Source organism: Daktulosphaira vitifoliae, unplaced genomic scaffold (genome assembly GCF_025091365.1).
Source record: "Daktulosphaira vitifoliae isolate Bord-2020 unplaced genomic scaffold, ASM2509136v1 Scaffold_4, whole genome shotgun sequence".
Taxonomy (NCBI): domain Eukaryota; kingdom Metazoa; phylum Arthropoda; class Insecta; order Hemiptera; family Phylloxeridae; genus Daktulosphaira; species Daktulosphaira vitifoliae.
Window position 1 is genome coordinate 146,450 of NW_026099575.1, and position 21,537 is coordinate 167,986.

The window sequence follows — 21,537 nt, forward strand, 5'->3', positions numbered from 1 at the left end:
TCGCACCAGACATCATTATTCGACCACGAAACTAGTGAGTTTTAAAATCGCCATTGTGTGGTTTCTGTCTTTCATGGTATCCCTGTCAGTGACGCTCCTTGGTAAGTACTATTCAAATCTAGTAGATAAATATAGTAGAATCTGTAACAATATCTCCTCCGCTTTTGACAAAAACAAAACATTTTCAAATATTGACATTCAGCCCTGTAGCACACTCTCATCAGCGACGAAGCCAGTTAGGATGGCACTCTAGGATAATATTTGTTTCAAAGTATTTTTTATACTTAAATTTCAATTTTTAGCGCCTCTTGGCGTTATCGGCACAATTAGTGCCGTAAGCGATCGTCTCCTTACCCTCGAGCCGAACCTAATTCCTACGGTCCGGTATTTATACATAACATTCTAATNTACGGTCCGGTATTTATACATAACATTCTAATTGTTTAAGATGTGTTTATATTTTTACAAGTTATCCTTGAAGTTTTTAATAAACATTTTTAGAGAGTAAAACTATTCTTTGATAGTTTAACTTGATCTATTCGGTGACATTTTAAATAAAAACCCACAATTTTAGTTTTGTAAAAAAATATCTCTAAATTCGGCCTATAATATGAAATTTAATTAATAAAGACATGGATTTTATTTATGCATTTCAATAACTCCTTTGAAATTTAAGCAATTCTATGGCCTCTTTGAGTTTCCAAATACAAAAATATCTCTTCAAGCTGACAGACGTTCTTCAGAGAATTAAAAACTCGCGTTAGAACCCTTTCGTACCTAGGTGATATTCAGAGCTTTTAGAGTAAACCAAAAAAATATCTAAATAATTATCTTAACACAATCATTATTTTAAGAGAAATCGAACAGCTAGCATTAAAAAAAATCAGTCTGTATATATTAACTGTTTAATTAAACATGAATACGTGTTTTAGTTTCGATGTTTTTACCTCTCATTTTTCCACCTCTACATTTTTCTTTAGACAGTATTGAAATAACGTCAGAATCACAAAATAACACTTAATTTTCGAAATACCCAAAAATATGAGACATAAAATTTGGTATTTAGTTTATTGGTTTTCTGAAACAAATATATAACTTCCGTAGATATCCTACAACATGATATCTCCGTGACAAAATAATAACATTAAAACAGATCGTATTTTCAAAGAAAAATTATTAATTAAGTTTTCGATTTTTAATAATTTTCTATCGCTTAAATGATGACTAAACATTGAATAAAATATATTAATACATTTCAAATTAATAATAATAAATAAATTCCTCTACATTTGATTAATAATGACATATCTTTTAAATATTTCAGTACCGATGTAATGTTACACATTTGTATAGTATAATGTTGTAAACACACGACATGCGTCCACAGCATATACACACCATCGGCTGAAACATAGAAAATAAAAATGTTGAAATTTCGATTTTGGTTAAGGTTACGGTTTTTAAAGTTTGTTTTTTTAGGTTTAGTTTTGTAATTTTCAAAGGGATTCGGTTTCAATACCAATCTTTTTGGTTCCTATGTCTAATTTGTTGTGTACATCAAAATTAACCTGGAATTGTTACATTAAAATATTTCTAGTTTGATGCTATAATGGTTCTATCATTTGTTATGTATATAAATTAAATGTTCATTTATGATAAAATTGATAAATTTTATCAAATCATTATTTTGTTAACAAATTTTGAGGAAATATTGTCATTTGCGATTCATGGTATGTGGGAATTTTCTTTATAATATTATAAATATAGATAATAAATATGCATAAAAGTAATATATGTTTTGGCGGGTGCAATAGTTTTACATTAAAGGCACTTGTGTAATCTATTGTGTTCCTACTAAATAGAGAACTAAATAAAGAATATAATTCTTCTCTATATAAAATATAAAATTTTAGAAGATAATCGTGTTTTATTTTAATAGAACATCCAAAGCCGCTGTAGCTGAGTTTCTCCAAGCTTTTAATTTTTAATATTTAAAATATGATTTCAGAATATCATCATACTTTGTAGGCAAAAATGTTTTTTTTTTATTTTTTAAAAGTTACGTGACATAATTTGTTACTTATATCGTCAGAAAATTAAAATTCTCAAAAAAAATTCGTTTAATTTAAAATTCAAAAAACTAATTATTTAATGTTTAATTTTTTTTTATTTCATAAACGAAAAACATACGTTGTCTTTCAAATTTACTGTAATAAATAAAATATATATTTTGATAGCATTTAATTGTTATATTTTATTAATTTATCGAAGGAGAAAATGAAGCAACACAAATGTATCGATTAAATTGTCATAAATGACAGTTTATTTTAGATATATCACATGTAGATTCAAAAGATAAAATAACAAAAAATTGAACAACAAGATCTTCATATACATAAATTAATGTCGCAAACAGATGAGTATTATATATGTGGGCTATTTATTTATATGCCTCTATTAACTTCGATGCAAAGCTGAGAAGGTATTGGTTTTACTAAGATGTGTTTTTTTTTTGTGTCTGTTACCACTTTTTCTCAGCTCTCACCGAACGGATTTCTTTCAACGATACGTCAAAAGATCACAAATCGTATCTAGTCGTAAAAATTACCCTTAAAAATTGAAAAATTTTCCCTCGTTCCCCGTAAATGGGGAAACCTCAAAAAAAATTACAAATTTAAAAATGGCTAATTTTCGAAATTTTTCCAATTTTTTTACTAAAAACTGCCATAACTTTTTCAAAAATGAATATATCATAATACATTTTTTTTTTATAGATGCTTGATGTCTTTACCTATCATTTGGTATATTTTTTTTGTAAATTTGACCCTTTATCTGCTCACAGGGGGGGATTTAAAAAGAAAACTTTTTCACAAAAGTTAACTTTTTCAACTTAACTTTTGAAAATGTTCCGGAAGGTCTGACACTTTTATATAAATCTTAAATTAAAGCTAATGTAATGTACTTTAATTTGAAAATAAAAAATTTGATCTCTGGACTTGTCTTCATGGTGAAAATGGCTACCAAATGCTATTTTTGTGTGAAAAATCTTGATTTTATTTTTTACATTTTTAACTTTATAATGCTATAACTTATTGAAAAGTGTATGGATCTACAAAATTTTTTTATGAGAAATAATATTTTTTAATAATCCCTTTTTCATTCGACATACTTTATCTTAAACAAGATATTAATAAGGAACTAGCAGATCATGTAGCTTTTGGAATAATACAACAATTTTTTAAAATTAAACACTGTCTAAAGATTTGCATCGAAGCGTTTTTTTTTTATAGTGATTTTAATCACTGTTAGATAACATTATATTTGATCCAACTATGCCACGTCCCCCCTATGCTGGGTTTTTTTTTACTTTAAAATGCTATATCTTTTTAAAAAATGTATGGATCAATACAATTTTTTCATAAGAAGTAGTATTTATATACATCTTTCATTCGACATACTTTTTTTTTTAAATCAGATTATTTCCTTATATACGGGGTGGTTCAAATCTGAAAAATGTATATAGAAAGTAGAACTTTTTCAACTTAATTTTTGAAAGTGTTCCGGAAACCCTGACACTTTTATATATATCTTAAATTAAAATTAAAATATATTAAACGTAAAATGTAATTTACGTGTGAAAAAAATAACCTAATATAACATACTCATAAATGGTATATAATTCTTTATCCTCTTTCAAACATTTTTTTACCTCATCTAAGTTTATTTCTACCTCGTTAATAATACTAAATATATTTATTTATTCTTCATTAATATTAATTTGGCTAACTAAAGGTAACCTCGATAATGCATCCGCATGTGTCATACTCTTACTAGGACGGCATTGAAAGGTATAATCATACATGGATAACATTACTGCCCATCTTTGTAACCGAGAAACTACCGATGATCCTTTCTCAGGACTAAATATTTCTTTTATAACTTGCAAATCTGAGCACAATATAAATTTATTCCCATAATTGTATTTGTGAAATTTTTAATAGCAAAAATAATAGCTAAAGCTTCTCTATGAAGTTGAGAATATTTTTGTTCAGTCACAGATAGTGTACTTGACATAAACATTACTGGCTTTTCCACTCCATCTACCACATGCCCCAACACTGCTCCTACTCCATAAGGTGATCCATTAGCTAAATCACTATAGCCTTTTTTAGATTATTAATTTTAGAAATTATTATTAACACTAAATTTATGAAAAAGGCTAAAAATTTCGTTAAAATAACTTATTATATATTTTTTGTATATATATCGTAATAAATTATTTCATTGGAAATATTAATAATTTCTATGTAACATAAATAGATGATACATTTGAAATATTCAGAACTATTTTTCTTAAAGTTATATTTTATAGTTTTTAATTATTTAGTAATAACATCAAAAATTATTTGTGATAGAAAAAATATAATTATTGATTTAAAATTAGCACGATAAATTGAATAATTAAAGTAAATTTTTGACTCGGATAAAATTTTTTTCTGACTATTTATTCATAATTAACAACAAATTATTATCTAAAAAGTTCTGTATTAAGTCTTTTAATTATTATACACGTTTGTCATATAACTAATAACTACTTTATAATTTTTTATAATTTTCCGAAAAAATTACAATACTAAATTATTAAATATCAATTTCATACTACGTTGAATTGCTTTAATAGATATTTATTCATATATTATGTTTATAAAGCAACTACTAATTAGGAATTATGATAGAAATAGGAGTTAATTTACTTTAAGAATAATCAACCAATTTATTAAAATTAAAGATTATCTATAGATTGTTTTTACTTAAAACTGCCATAACTTTTTTAAAAGAGACCAAATCAATATCACTTTTTTTCATAAATACATGAGATATTACTTTTTGAAAAATGTATGGATCAATACAATTTTTTTATGAAAAATACTATTTATATACCTTTTTTATTCGACATAATGATATCAAAATTATTTTAATATTATAAAATAATAATTAATAATTAGAAAAATATTAAATTGAACTCACGAATTACAAAAAATATCGTTATTATATTTGCTAAAATTCGATTAGGATTTTACAGTTATAATATACAATATTTATAAATGTTTAGTACAAATAAAATCATTAATACTTTTATCATAAAGTGTACAACTAAAAAAAATCATTTTAAGATAACAAAAAAAAAAATGTTTAACTAAATTAAATGAAATAATGTTAAAACAATATTGAAATAAATGTAAATTATATATTCGAAAATATTTTTTTATAAGGCAACGAAAAAATTTGTTCATTAAATGAGTGAAAAAAAAACAAAAATTGAAAAATGAAAAGTAAAAAATAAAAAAAAATTAAAGTACAAAACACATAAAATGTTAAAATAAGTTATTAATTCAGTTAATACAAAAGCAAATCTTGACATAAATAATTTTCTTTCAACATAAAGAAGATATCCGAAAGTATGTACGGTAATAGATTACAATGTGTACAGTGACTACGGCAAGCATAAGTGTTATAAGGTAAAATATACAGACATATGTCAAAAAACAAATAAAGTCACAATCGGCACAGAAGTCGCTATTGGTGTTGAGATTAAAATTGTAATAGCATATCATAAGTATGAAGAAAACATCTATGGTCGAAGATAGTCCAATAGAATTGGTTCGACCTCATATAATAGACACAAGTTATTAAGTTCAACAATTTCATGATAAGATTTTTGTTCTATGAGATGTTGTATTGGAAGCAGTGAGATTAAGGCTTTGTCAGAATCTGTGTAATCATCAGAGGTGGGCAAAATATTGTCTAGGACTTTGTATAAAATATCAAGCCACCTATTGTTTCTCTGGAGGCCAAAAAATGCAAAAGCGTGCCCGCAGTTACGATCCGGTTTCAAAATTGCGTACGACTCAAACATACCAGTCATTGCAAAAAGACATCCGATGGCTATTTGAGTGTGCAGTGGATATCCAATAAGTAACATATCGTTCGCAGTTTGCTTCAATGTATCTAAGATGGAATGCAAGCAATTGTATTGTAACTTGACATTGTTTATATAATTTTCCAAATAAACTTCTGTCAAATCACAAACTGTTGTATCTAATTTACAGTTTTTCAATTGAGATTTAAAATACGAGGATCGAGTTTTTTTATCAGCAGTTCTTTCGACGTAAGGGAATTTATCTATTATCTTATTTCTACACTCAAGTAACGACCCATCGCAAAATTTTGATCCACGTACTTTCGTTACTGGCTTTCCCATACAAAATTTTACCTGTGACACATCAATATTAGATTTTTTACATCGTACAGTTAATTTTTTATTCCATATATTATTTTCTAAATTGCAAAATTTTATCATGTCCTTGTACAATATTTCAGCTTCTTCTCTAAGGCTTAAGTCTCGACGGCTCATCTTTTCCGCGTACGAGACGTCAAATTTCTTCTTATTATACTTTTTGGATACGTTTTTTGATATAAGAGTTTGGTCTTCACGAATCGGTTTTAAATTGTACCTTTTGATAAACTCTTTGCACACATAACTTTGAATTTCCTTCATTTCATTATAATACTCGGCCTTTAAAAACCACGACCTAATGTTTCTCTCGATAGTTCTTATTTGTAAGTTGGAAAAATAACTTGAACACTTGAATATTTCGTTAATAAAAGTCCTGGGTATTTGTCTAAGAGGAAACATTGCGTTTTCGTGGTTTTCACTTTCAAAAAACGACTGAATGAAAGGCTCTGCAAATTTTCTACCTTTATAATCTTTGCATACGATATATATTTCTGAATTTCCGGACTTACTGGTGGCTGGTTTCTGAATTTCGACAGATTTAAATAGACAACAAAGCAAATATATTCTACAAATTGTGTTACATTCGAATATCGTAAACGTTTTTAATACAAATGATCCTCTGTCTTTTAATATGTTCAAACCTACCATTACCTCATAATTATGTAAACGCATGACAGTACATTCTTGTTCATCTGGATTATTTTGACAATCTATACTTCCATCGGCCGTTACCAAACTTACGCCGTCTATAAATCTTTTAGAAACCGTTTGCAATAAGTGTTCGTGATACTTCGGTTGAAATATGTCACCAGTATAGTCCGGACCGAATTCCCATTTGTCTAATGTGTTTAATATTAAGCGGTCATCAGTAATAATTTCAGGTTGGCCATTGGATTCATGGTACGGGTTAAGTGTCATGGCCAGCCAGTCGAAATTTAAGTTACGATGATTTAGTGATATGTAATGATTCAGCGCAGAAATAAATGCTCCGGGAGCTTCACAGAGATGTACAGAGTTGAAATTAGATTTGGATGTACGTTCTTGAGTAATCAAAGTAGAATTGCCTAAGATTTCATAGAACTTACACCAAGCTTGAGTTAAAAAATCAGGATGTATATTTTTCTTAAGATGACCAATGACTAATCCAGCAGGATTCATTTTGGTTGTATGTGCATGCCATGTTTCGGTGTTAAAGTTATTCAGTTTGTTCTTAACAAAATTCAACTCTGATTTCAGTTCTTGAAACTTGTGTAATTGCCAAGAAGGCTTTGTAAACATACTACTAGAGCGGGGCATTCGCCAATTTGTACTAAGTACAAACTTTTTAGAGAACGCTATAGCTTTTTCGTTATGTTCGGTTGGAGGTGTCATTGTGTGAAAAAATACTTAAACTTTCTTCGTTCACGTCAAATCGCCTCCTGAAGAGAAAACTATTTATTTGATTTAAGCATATAGAAATTTTGTTACCTAGAAACGGATTTCTGTATGTTTAATTATAAATAAAAATAACTATTGGCCTATACTAAAATTAAATCATAATCCCACGATAAATTTTTATACTTTTAAATAAAATAATTATACCTATGTAAATAATCAACATTTAGAGTAATAGAAAAGAAAATACTTATCAATTTTGGGAAAAAAAATATAATTTTTTTTTTAATGGTTACAGAAAATATTACGACATACTTAAATAATGTAACATTTGTTTTAAAACCTTATTTCTAAACTCAGTTTAAAATGTATTATTACCATAAGAATCAATATTAATAATAATTATTATAAAATGGTAAAATTTTAAAATCAAATAGATTATTTTTCATAATGTTATTTTTATAAATAAAAAATCTACTTACCATTTATTTATGAAAAAATACCACTTTTCTATAATAATATTTTTTATATAATACCTCAATAAGTTATATCCAATAGTAAATTATTTAATATGTATTCATATATTACAATTATAAATCATAAAATTCGTAATCAGAATATAAATAAGGAAATAGGAGATTATTTGCTCTTGAAATAATCCACTAAATTTTTAAAAAATAAACACTATCTACAGATTTGCATCGAAGCGTTTTTTATGATAGTAATTTTAATCACTGTCAAATTAAATCTATACTGGACCCAACTATGCCGCAACCCCACCGTTTTGGGTTTTTTATTATTAATAGTATCCAGAAGTACACACATTTAAAAAATTGTTTTGAAAAACTTTGAAGGGTTCAAATCTGTGCAACATTGTTATAATAATGTATAGTAACATAGAAATAATATTCGTTTTAGTGGGAATAAATACCTCATAATCCACCACTAAATTTAAACTTCAGTAACAATGCATTGTTAGTTTTCAAGTCAGTTAATAAAAATTTGTGATGGCATGTTCTTACTATTAATACTGTTCTTATAATTACTATTATTTTAAAACCGACAAACTAGCTACGCCCTCTCTTGGCTTGTGGCCTATTGTTTTTTCTCTTTAAACCGGTTGCGATACTTGTTGGCGCCATCATTATCAATTTATTTCAATTCCAAAAGTTAACTAATTAAATTATGTAACATCAGCGAACAAGTAGACTTTGTATAAAATGATCTATTAATTAATCTTGACGTTGTCAGAAACAATATTCACTATAATTTTTATTGTTTATTTGAAAGCTATTAACAAAAAGTATTAACACGTAACATTATTGCAGTAATAATAATAATAATAATTCTAATTTAAAGTTTATGTTCTAATGAGTTAAATATTAAAATTAAAGTTAAATATTAGTTTTTACTTTCGTTATTTCCATGTTTTTATTATTCAATAGTTTTTTTTAGATTTTTCAGATGATTTTAATAGAGTCATCTACAAAAAAAACAAACATCATATGTTTTTTTCTCATGATCTGTCTAGAATTAAATAATAATTTTTGAGTTAATCATTCACATGATTAATAGATTGNTAATAATTTTTGAGTTAATCATTCACATGATCAATAGATTGATCACATGGAGTTTCTGATGGCAATAAACACAAAAATTTCATCATGTGTAATGGAAACTGTTAAAATATCCGTTTACAAACACAAATTAAATAGAAAACAATTGATTCAATTTACCAAAATTAAACATATCGAATTTTTATATTAAATACAATTCATTGTGAATATTATTAAACTAAACACTAGTATTTATTGAAATAATTTTAATCAATAAAATATATAAATTGTTTACCAAATAAAAATATATTCTATTATAATAAAGATATAGATTATATGAAATTGCTAATAATGTACTTTAAAAAAAATATTGATTTTATCTACTTTAATGACTATAAAAGGACCTATAATACCTCGTGAAATAAATAAACCTAAAATGCCAAAGCAAAGATAAAATTTTATTGTGAAACGTATTATGATTACATTTTAATGATTTGACCACAAGGGAATGTACCGTATAAAATTGATATTAGGAAATATTAAAGAAAAGCAAAGTATGGAATTCGTGCTCATAGACATGGTATCTTACAATAATCAAAAAAAGTTTTTTATTAATAGGAATTTATCGATATTTTGTTTTATGAATTTTATGAAAAATTATCGAAATTGTTTCGATGCAAATATTTAAAATAAATTATATTGATATACACAACCAACTTATTTAGTATCTTTATTAAAAAATATCTTAATAATTATTACTCAAGAATTTTAATTTTCAATCAAATTCGTCAATTTTTTAAAATTTTGATATTTTAAATATAGAACTAAACTAAATGAGCATTTCTGGATTTTTTTCTAGATTTAAATGAAAAGTGCCATCTAAAATAAAATTAGCAAATTCATTCTCAGAAAAAGTTTTTAAAAAAAAGATTTTATATCTTGAATAAAGTCACATATATACATATCATGTATATATGTGTATATATGTTTATATATCACAATGTATTTTTACTGACAGTTAACAGGCATAAACGCGTTAATATTTTACGTATAAAAATTATACAACTCATATTATTCGCAATATCTTAGACAATTTCCATTCCATAAACTATTTTCATTCATATTTAAATAGGCCTTGTGTTTTTAAATCCAAAAATCCAATTATAATTATAAAATTGATTTCCTAAAATGTTCTGTTTAAACATGAAAATAAATTTGTATAGTTATTTTTTTTACAATATAAAATTTTGCTATATTGTCATATATGTATGACAATATAATTAAAAAGCATTTAGAATAAACTGGTGTAAAGTGCACAGTTATGTTTTTTATTCGAAATAACAAAATAGTCAAGTTCATTGAATTCAGCAATTTTAAAAATAAATATCATAATATTTTATTATAATGAGTAAAAAATGGTTAGTCATATAGGAATAATTTTTTTTATAGTGCTATTCAATAAATAAAATAATTTAAAAAAATTGTAATGAGGATTAATAGATTATTCAAATGTAATAAAATATTTTGTAAACTAAATTTACATTTTTTAAAATAAGTATAAAACGTACTTTTTCATAGCTATGTTGGATTTCTACCGCAAATAATTTTTTTTTTTTAACTGTACACCAAAAATTACGTGCGAATATAAAAATATGTCATTATTAAATATTGATTAATAAAAAAATATTCAATATCCAACCAAAAAAAAAAACAAGTGATAAAACTTATCTTTTGTCTTATAACACTTTAAATAAACTTAAAATAGTATTATTAGAGAATGAAATATAATAACATTGAAGTGCAAAAAAAAATTTAATTCATAAAACGTATTAAATTTTAGCTTAATAATTTTTATTTTAACATTTATTTCAATATTAGACTTTTATCACGTTTATTTTAGATGAAAATAATGTGGTAAATGAAAATCCAATGAGTTAAAAACACAGAAACCTTTACTCAATTTTTAAATCATTAATCACAAGTTGTGACACACTTTTTTTATTTGTTAATTTCGAGCAATATATTATTGGATATAAAAAATAAAACTTTTTTTTATAAAAGTTGTATAGAAAATCTATTGATTATTTATCTATAAAATTTTATCATTAAATACTCTTTAAATATAAATGTAATAAAAAAAATATTAAATTATATAAAGTCATTTAAAAATGGCGAGGACAAAAAATAAAAAAAAAATAAGCTAAAAAAAGTTAGAGTTGTACGAATAGTTTAGTAACTATAATCTTTTGAAAAGTTATTATTTTAAATGAATCTTACGGACGATCTTAAGCCTTATAAAATGTTAGTACAATTAACTGTTCTAGATATTGAAAGAAATTTGAAAATCTTTAAATATCAATTGATTTTTCTTCGTTATTATTTAATTTTTTTTGAAATCTGTTTTTCTTCAAATCTTGGCTGTTTAAATATATTGTGTTTGTTTTTAGATTGAAAACTTCTTTCTTTCGTTATATTTATAATAAATATCATGTCTAATATATTTGTTCAATTTTATTTTATTGGGAAATATTCTATCATATACATGGGATATTATTTGTTTTGCTGTGTAAATACTGTTCTTGATGTCAAGTTCTTTCTAAAAATAAGTGAAGGTGTTGTTATTGCTCTCAGAAGAAACCTGAGATGTATTTTTTGTAAATTATAAATTATATTATGGGTATTTTATTGAATAAACGAAATTGTAAGGCGGGAAACGAAAATGCCCACCGGGTTGGTTCCCATAGGTTTTTCAATGGTTACACAAAAATTGCTATAGATATAAAGTTATACCTTTATGATGTAACGTTCTTAGTCTATGTTTTAAAGTTGACTTTAACATTCCTACTCCGTGTTTTCACCAGACGCTATGTTATCGTTTCCTTTTAAGTCTAACCCTTTGGGACTATTGTCCTATCATATTTCTTCTGAAATTTGAGTTTGTCAGCTACCTTATCTGCCAAAAACATCGCTAAGCATATTGTAAATGAATTTAAGTATTCAGAAAACTATTAAGATATATTGAAACCTTGATTTTAACATAATTATTTATCTTAAAATCTTTTTCGTGTTAAGCAGTAATATGCTTATGAACGTTACATCCTAACACGAAAAATGATCGGCATGTTTTGAAATCCGATCGGTAAGCTTAAAGTTGTTGTTTCTTTGTAAGAACTGACTTCAGTGAGATATGAGAGTGGTCATTAATGGTTGTGCTAGTGCTTATACAGCACTTCATAGTTACTTTTACCTTGCGGTGCTAGTCATTCTTTTCAAAAAAAAAAATATATATATATTATATTGCACTATAAAATAAATTAGGGTCATTGTAAAATGTTTTTGAGAATTTCTCCATGCAGCTTCTATCTAGTAATTATACTCTATAAGTATATATATTTACATATGAAATGAACATTATTCAACAATCTTATATTTTGTTTAGTTATCCAGTAATTTTAGAAATATTCTTAGTAAAAATACATGAATACTATCTTATAAGTTTTATTGAGTTTCTTAGTTATTAATAATGTTGCCATTTATTAAAAAAACAACTAAAGTCATAAAATATTAAATAATAATTTTCAAGTGCTCAATATTTTTTTTAAAGCTCGTTAATTTTGGAATATTTTTAAATGTTCAGGGAGACTACATACACATTAGAATAAACACGTATCCAGCTTTTTTGAAGCGTAAACATTCCCTTAAGTTAAAGTAAGATGATCATTTTACAATTTTTGTTTTTATTTGGAATATTTCATCTAATACTTTCCTTTAGCTATTTCAACCTGAAACGCCAATGGTAGTTTAATTAAATTAAATTAATTAATAATTAGTGTATTTGTTATCGCCATTTTTTAATATATGTAATTTCGAACGTTTGTATTTGACATGTGTAAATTTAACTTAAAAAAGATATTTCAAACATCAAAAATCACTATAAGTAACTGTAGTTACTTCAATAAGTCTTCAGACTCAAATATTTTTTAGTCATAATATCATCAATCCTAAAGAATACGAATTTTATAAAATCCTTCAAAAATTAAGTCAACCGTATTTATAAACGAACAGTTTTAGTTTTAGTTTTATTTTATTTTTGTTTTATCACTTTTCAATCAACGTCACTTAAGCTAAAAAATTCTTTCTTAGATATTTTCTTACCAAAAGTGTGTAGTGTATTTGTATTCTTATTTATAGTAGCAAAATAAAAATATTCTATCTTTATTTCTTTACTGGTGTATTTTTATATCGATATTTGTGATAATTGAATAAAAAGTTTATACGCTTTTAATGTTATACATTTAAATAAAAATATTTAATGCGTTAGAGATTTCATGTATTTCGATATTATTTAAAATATTTTCAGATGTATCCATTGGTTCAGTTGAGTGTTGACTTTTTAACTGGCCCGAGGAATAACTGACGAACCACATGCTGACAAATTTTACAAAGAAGGTTTAGATAATTCTTTTGTTTTGAAAAAAAATACGATAGAATACATTAAAAGTATTATTGACAACTATTTGTAACAGTATTAAGATTACTCAAAATACATAAAAAATAAACAAGAAAGATATACCATTCAGACCGATTGTCAGCGACATTAGCTTTCTGACAATCTAGAATACTTGGCAGGAATATTAAAATCTCAATCTGAAAAACGACTTCCTACGTGAATAACTCAATTCACTTTATGAAAAAATTACAGCAAACCAATTGGGAGACGGAGTCATTCTAGTCAGCTTTGATGTAGTCTCCTTATTGAAGGGATATTAGTAAATCCACATTGAATATTAAATACATTAAAAAAAATGGCTCGACAAAAAACTACTCAGCCTATTGTACACCTAGGCAACGGACTCCACTTATCAAGACATCAACAACAAACTGACGGAATCAAAACTAACATTAGTTTTCGCAAACATATTTGTGAAATGGTTTGAATATGAAGTATTAAAACTTATGATTTAAAAACGAAAATGTGATTACCAGAGTTGAATTTATGATTTTTACGCCCTATGTATAAAGTAAAAAACGTTTCCCACTTGACTGAAATTTCCTCAGCAATATATTTCTGAAAACAAACACTTCATAATCAGACCAAAGCATTTTACGCTACTTTTAACATCTAAAAATATATAATGATATATTCTCTCATAAATATAAGTGTAGTCATTTTTAATACATTTTTCATAGTAATAATAATAATAATTATTTTTAACAATCATAAAACGTGTCAAAAATTTCAATGCTCGATGCATGCCCCCTATATGCCTTTCATTAAACAAATCTTTAGTGATTACGATATATAAACTACATATTTTTGTTACTGNGATTACGATTTATAAACTACATATTTTTGTTACTACAACATTATGAAGACCAATTCAAATGTTTCTTTAAGTATCATAACAGTATACCAACATACAGTTCCATAGTGGATAAGTATCGTTCCTGGTATTTTATTATTTTATTATACTCATCAAGAAACAGCAAAATCGTCAATTCAGCATGGGAGTATACAAAAAATACATAGAAAATATCGACAGATATTCGCATGTTGGTCACACAGAAAATGAGAGTTATAGATATAATGGCAACACGATCTGTTAGAATAGCCGATGACGATCAAATAAACGAGGATAAAGCATATTTATGGTAATCCTTTTAAAACAATGAATGCTCAATAATAATTTATCAACAAAGTACTAGGAAAAACAGAAAGGAGCGAATACACAATCACCAAACGTGAAAACGAATAAAAAGTTAACAAAAAAGAAACACAATAAGTGATCGACAATAACAGTACAGGTAATCAGTCGATTATCTGTATGAAAACAAGAAGTAGATAAGCCAAGCTGGCGGTATAGTTATAAACCTCGGGTCTGTAACTATGCAGAGTGTTCAGTAAGTTAGGAAACAGTTAAATTGTTACAAACAATGAGTACAATAGAAATTCGTTTCCTTATTTACTGAACACTCTGTATATCCAAAAATGCATTCTACAATGAGTCCGGAATTAGCAACAATTAACTGAACTCATGAATACATCTGATCATTATTGAATGACAATACTCAAGTTATGATATGTAATAAATAGTGAAATAATTTAATGGAACAAAAGAAATTTAAATATTTCAAATATAAATTATATATAAACACTCAAAATTTTAAAATTAAATTTAAATATTTCTATCAATAGTTACTATAATTGTTTAGTGATAAAAAAAAAAATTATTTATGTATATATTTACTTTAAATTGTGTAATATTAAAATGTATAATACATATATTCCATATTATTTGTAAACCAAGTGAACACGCAATTTTGAGGGTGTAATAACTTTTAAGAGCTCTTTATATAACAAAATAATTAATTTAAGAAGTTTATTTCTTTTTCTTAGAGTTCTCCTACACCTTCAGATGATCTTAAGCTTGTTTTGAAGACAACATTATCAAAAGGACTCCAATTTTATTAAATTTATTAGTTTATACATAACTTATGTAATTTATATAGACATTAGTGATCTTAAAATTGCTTGTTGAAAAAAATAATTATTACTTTAACCTTTATACTAGCGGAATTCGAAGCAATTTTTAAATACAAAACATTTTATAATTTTATGAATAGTTTTTTTCTTAATATTTATCTTATATCACTAGTGCGTAATAAGTAAATATTAACTATTATAATTTTTTTGTTAATTTTAGCTTTGCAGTTAATGCTTAATCAATAACTAAAAAAATATATATCTAATATCTACAAATATTATTTAATGACAGACATCTGTATTCAATTAAAGCAAAAATTTATCAAATAGTATCAAATGATTAAAACTTATTGATAATAATAATTTAAGTCGTAATACTATGTTTTATAAATTTTGTTTGAGCCATTTTCAAAGGCCCTGAGTTTGCGCATCTTTGTCGTATAGTGGCGTAGAAATATTTTTTATTTTAGGGTAGAATAAACTCCCTAATTCCCACAAAACTGTAACCTTGATAACAGCACACTACTAAATTAACAAGACAATAAAATTTATACTGACTGAGGATGTGTTCGAAATAACTTGACAAAATTTATAAAGTCATATTATTCCGATTCCTACATATTATAGAAAACAAACAAATATTAATAATTATTCGTTAATTAGTTTTAAGATGTGGACTGCTTCTCGCAACGCATTTTTCTGTTCGATGTGTTATTATAATGTCTGTTTACTTAGTCATTGGATCCTGTATATGTATATAGAATATTCAGTAAGTAACAAAACGGGGTTCTTTTGTTCTCATTGTTTTAAAAAAATGACTTTTTCCCTTACTTACTGAACTTTTGTATTGTATAAAAGTATGTACTGACCTATCTATTAAACAGAAATAGATACAAACACAAAATGTGATCGTATCAAAACTGAAAAATTGATAGTAGTTAAAATATTCGTATTATAAAATAATACAAATAAATGAAACATTTTATTTTAAACTATTATAATATAAAAGTAATAAAACATTATTTTATTACTATGGCGGTAATTTTTCAAGACATTTGCTTTGTATACATTATGTATAACTGTTATTACTTTCAGTGTATTGTTAAATGCAAAAAGAATAGCTATTTTTATAAAAGCTCAGAAATGTTCCTCTCATTTTACTTTAGTCATTGTTTTAGTTTTCCAAAACACTGACTATATAGTAGTCAGTAAAAATATGTTGAATTTAATATTTAAATAAACTTCTGTTTATTGAAACGAAAAATTTAACAAAATCATATGGCATAATAAATTGAATTTATTGATTTGGTTAGAGTGTATTTATTAAATTTACTTTCTCAATGATTTTAGAATTTTATTTAAAATGTTTAATTATTTTATAAGTGTAATACTAAAGAGATTTACAAGTATAAACAATTTGTTTTCATGTATAAGTTTATTAAATTTTGAATTATTTTAAATTATCAGGTCTTTATAACCCTAAGAACATCATGCCGGAACCAGGGATGTGCGTTATAAACAATAGAGCGTTTTTTGTCTTTGGTTCACTAGTCGCTTTTTACATACCAATGATCATTATGGTAGTCACGTATGCTCTCACCGTACAGGTAAATAATTCTACATTTTTAACATTTTTTTAGTAATAATAATATCTTTATTTGTGAGTATTTATAAATAAAAACGCGAGTTTTATAAATAAACGCATTACTCACTATTTTATCTAACAAATTTTATTAATCATAAATTATTTGAGAATAATGAAAATATTTATAGAAATTAAATGCCTTACATACAGGAATAAAATTATACAAATTTACGTCTTAAAATATTTAGATAAAAGTGTTTAAAATAAGTTTTGTTTCACAAGAATAATAGAACTCATGATTTAAAAAACATTTTCAATACATTTATTCATTCTGACAATTTATATAAATAACTAACATTTTAAGTTCTTTTCGTGGAAACATTGATTGCAGCGAGAGTGTGATATTCTTATATGTGACATAGAGTCCCTTTTATATAAAAAATATATAAAATATTTCGCTTTAACTTCAATTTATTTAGAGTTGCATTGCGGTAGACAAATAATTTTGTATATTCTTGTTTAGTTAAAATCTCACAATAATTTATTAAAATATTTTACAATTGTTGTAAATTGAAGTTGAATCAAATTATTATAAAAAAAATATTATTTTATGAACTCTTAGACATATATAATTTATACAAAAATAATGTAAAATAAAATTTTTTAATTATTTATAACAAAAAATAATATAAAATAAAAATTTGCAAACAATTGATCAAGTTTTAAAGTTAATTATTTTATTTATAATATCGATGATTAGAAAGAAAAAGTTAAAAAATCGACTTTTCAATGTATTTATTTATTATTATTGAAAAATACAAAATCATTAATCAGTTGATATTAATCAAAATCGTTATTATTTAAATTAATTGAGAAAAATGATCAAAGGAAACTTTATGGAGAAATAAATACAAATGTATTAACTACTATAATATTGAAAATAGTTAATTGATAATAATATTCTACGTGAGTCATAATTAGAGTTCGGATTAAGGAGCACCTAAAAAGTTTAAAATTATATGCATTTAATCATAATAAAATCTTGGAAGTATGCATTATATAATGTTTAAATTAATAAAATATGGAAAAATGATTTAATTTTAGCTAATTATCGTTCATGAATAATTTATATATGATAGTTTTATAATTATTAGTATTCGATAAAATTTACGTTTTAAATAAGGATATTACTTTTATTTTGTAATGAATTGAATGAGTTGAGTGAATATCGCGTTAAGAAAAAACAACACAATACCATAATTTAGTCATATTTTTTTTTTACGTATCACTTTTCATGAAATAGAAAATACAACTAAATAATATTATTATGTAATTTTTATATTACAGGTAATTCGTTTAACCCAACCACTAATCTATTTACAAAAATAAATAGTATCAAAAATATTTTTTTTGGATTTTATAGTGTTATGTAGAACTTGAATCAAAATTATTTATTTTGTTTATGCGTTATAACAGTTAAAACGTTACGGATTTATAGTGTTTTCTGTTTAGTAGTATTTAAAAAATATGAATTTTTAATAGTTTACGTTTTTTGATATTAAAACATTACCGTTTTTTATGTTTTTCAATTTTTAAACGTTATTGATAATTGTCTACTTTATTAGAAATTACTCGCCATCGCTTGCGTGCAAGAATTTCTCTCATAGTTTTTATGAAGAGATAAAATAGGTTGTTCGCAGGTATACAGGGTGTTCAGTAAGTCAATGAGAACAATAGAAACCCGTTTCCTGACTTGTTGAACACCCTTTATATTACCTATAATCATTGTGTCTTATAAGTTATAACGAATCATCATTACGTTTTCTATTTAGTTTTGATTATTGTTTTATTTCGTTTGTAGTTAAATTGTTATTATACATTTTTTGTTAATCGATACACAATTTTTTTTATGATGTCAATTGTTTTTTGGTAGTTATAACGTTAATCATAACGCTATGAAAACAGTTTCAAGCCCTGGTTTCAAGTAATTTATTGGACTATCTCTTATATCCTATAAGGATTTCAACTATAATTCTTTAAATAACAACTTATATATTTAATTATAAATACATATAATAGTTAAATAGAAACAATAAAATAAAAAATGCCTGATCTAACTATAATTTCAGAACAGTATTTTACAACACTCCTTAAATTTTGTGTCTAAAAGAATGAAATACTTAAAATTTAGCAGAAAAGTAGATGTCATTTGCCTAATTGAATATTGTCAATGATATCAGAAAACAATTGCTCTACCTAGAATTTCGATGTATATACGCTTATACACTATATACTTCAAAAATTAATCTTTTTTCCAGATAAATAAAAATTTTTTTTTCAGTTGCTGAGAAAAAAAGCGAGATTTCTACTAGATGACAGTTTTATGGATAGTCGAAGAAATGGTACCACTTCAGAGCCACATCTTTTCAGACGTCTGGGGGGACGATTTTCTGCTAGTAAATCTCAGAGTAGTACTTCTAACAGGTAAAGATAAATACATAATGTAATTCTAATAATATCATGCATAATTGTTATGCATGATAAATAAACTATTTTGTGTTAAGAGGGCATTAGTTATACTGCATGAGAGTTTTTGCATGCAAACAATTTAAAATCAATCAAGGCCGAGGGTTAAAATTTACAAAAAAGAATTCGGTTAGGCATTCTGAGCCATGTGCTTTGACTTTGATTTTAATCGCCTAGCTCGACGGTCTACAGCTTAACGGTCGACAGCTTAACGGCCGTATATCTTCGTTAGGATATCGTTGTGCTGATTAGTTAACTACTTTAGTCTGATATATCGTTTATCGCACATTTACCTGAATGTTTTGACTTTTATTATGCCGCGAGCAATCTCGCACGCGTACAGCTATGTGTGTTAATAATTGCAACCCGATTGAATTTTAAACAGAAACTTTGGCCGACTTAACGTGTTAGCTTTGATGTAAGCGTCTTGCGGTAACGTGCTGTGTGCAATTTATACAAGAAGAAAAACGAATAAAGAAAAACTTTTCCCCTTCAGAATCTTGTACAACGTTCGATTTCATGACTCTCGGTTATTACCAGTCTCGGGAGCTCGGTAATAAACGACTGAGGTTTTAATGGCATTTTCAACGGACCATACCTATGCGTAAACGTGTAGGAGATAAACGTTTGTGTATATTTTAATGTTCCCGAACATAATATTATGATTGCGCGTCATTTTTTATGAGATTTTATTTTGTGTGTTCGAAAAAATCATGTCGATAACATTAATCTCTTCGGACAACCGTCGACAATAGTCAAATGCTAATCGTGCTTTTATTGATAAAAACATGTTTACACTCATACCATTATCGTATGTAAATCCTACATTAATATAATAGAAAATTTATTAATGAAACAATTTCTCAAACGCTATAAATTTATTATTTTTTAAAATTTATATAATATAATATAAAATTTACTTTTAAAATTTTGATGACATGCTTAAATATGATTCTTTAATGTAAATAATAGTAATACTTAATTAGCCTGTAATTCAAATATAAAAGCTGTCATACTTAGTCGATTAATAATTAGCCATAAAGAAATAGACAAGAGTATACTGGGAGATCCCTTCAATTGTATCAAACGTGTTCTCCAAAATTATATTCCCTAAGAAGTTGAGATCTTAACACGTAGAGAATGAAATATAAAACACGCGACTAAGAAGGGAAAAAAAGAAGATATCAAAAATCCAAATATATATAATTGTATACCTAATTTCACCAGAGAGATAGGATTCTTTGGATATATACATATAGGAGTGGCTTTGTAAAACGTCCTATACAGGTGTCCAACCATGATTTACTAATTTGACTACATAAACTAATGTTAAAATTAGTTAATTACAGTGGGACATTCTATTTATAGGTTATACAAAAATGCGTCCTATATACATAAGTTTTAGGTATACAAATAATGATGATAATACTTCGGCGGAAACACGTAGGTAAAGAAACCGAATTAATATAATTTGGTAGAAGGTATGCACAAAGGAACTATAGGTCTGAGTGAATGGGTAGACCTTGCCAACCTCTCTAATAACTAAAACTGCATGTACATATTAATGTATTTTTTGTATAAATGTATTTGTACATTAATTCTTAATAAAATTTTAGTTAAATAATTATAGGTTCAGTAAATTTAAAATTTATAATTCAATAAAATTGAATTTTAAATAATTTTATTTTAAACTTTAAATTTTAGAATAAAATAA

At 25.4% G+C, this 21,537-nt stretch overlaps 1 protein-coding gene across 1 annotated transcript; it reads left to right on the forward strand.

Annotated features, from left to right (window-relative positions):
• Positions 1 to 6: 6 nt before the first annotated feature.
• On the forward strand, positions 7 to 19,785 carry LOC126903715 (5-hydroxytryptamine receptor 2C-like). Its single transcript, XM_050682122.1, has 3 exons — positions 7 to 101; positions 17,180 to 17,319; positions 19,639 to 19,785. The coding sequence occupies exons 1-3, from the start codon at positions 74 to 76 to the stop codon at positions 19,783 to 19,785; spliced, it is 315 nt and encodes a 104-aa protein (XP_050538079.1). The 5' UTR covers positions 7 to 73.
• The last annotated feature ends 1,752 nt before the right edge of the window (positions 19,786 to 21,537 follow it).

What these genes read in the sequence shown, in the direction of transcription:
- LOC126903715 (XM_050682122.1), top strand. Translation starts at nt 74, where the DNA reads ATGGTATCCCTGTCAGTGACGCTCCTTG. An exon ending in CCTGTCAGTGACGCTCCTTG is followed by an intron (nt 102 to 17,179) that starts GTAAGTACTATT and finishes TTAAATTATCAG; the next exon opens with GTCTTTATAACCCTAAGAAC. An exon ending in CGTATGCTCTCACCGTACAG is followed by an intron (nt 17,320 to 19,638) that starts GTAAATAATTCT and finishes TTTTTTTTTCAG; the next exon opens with TTGCTGAGAAAAAAAGCGAG.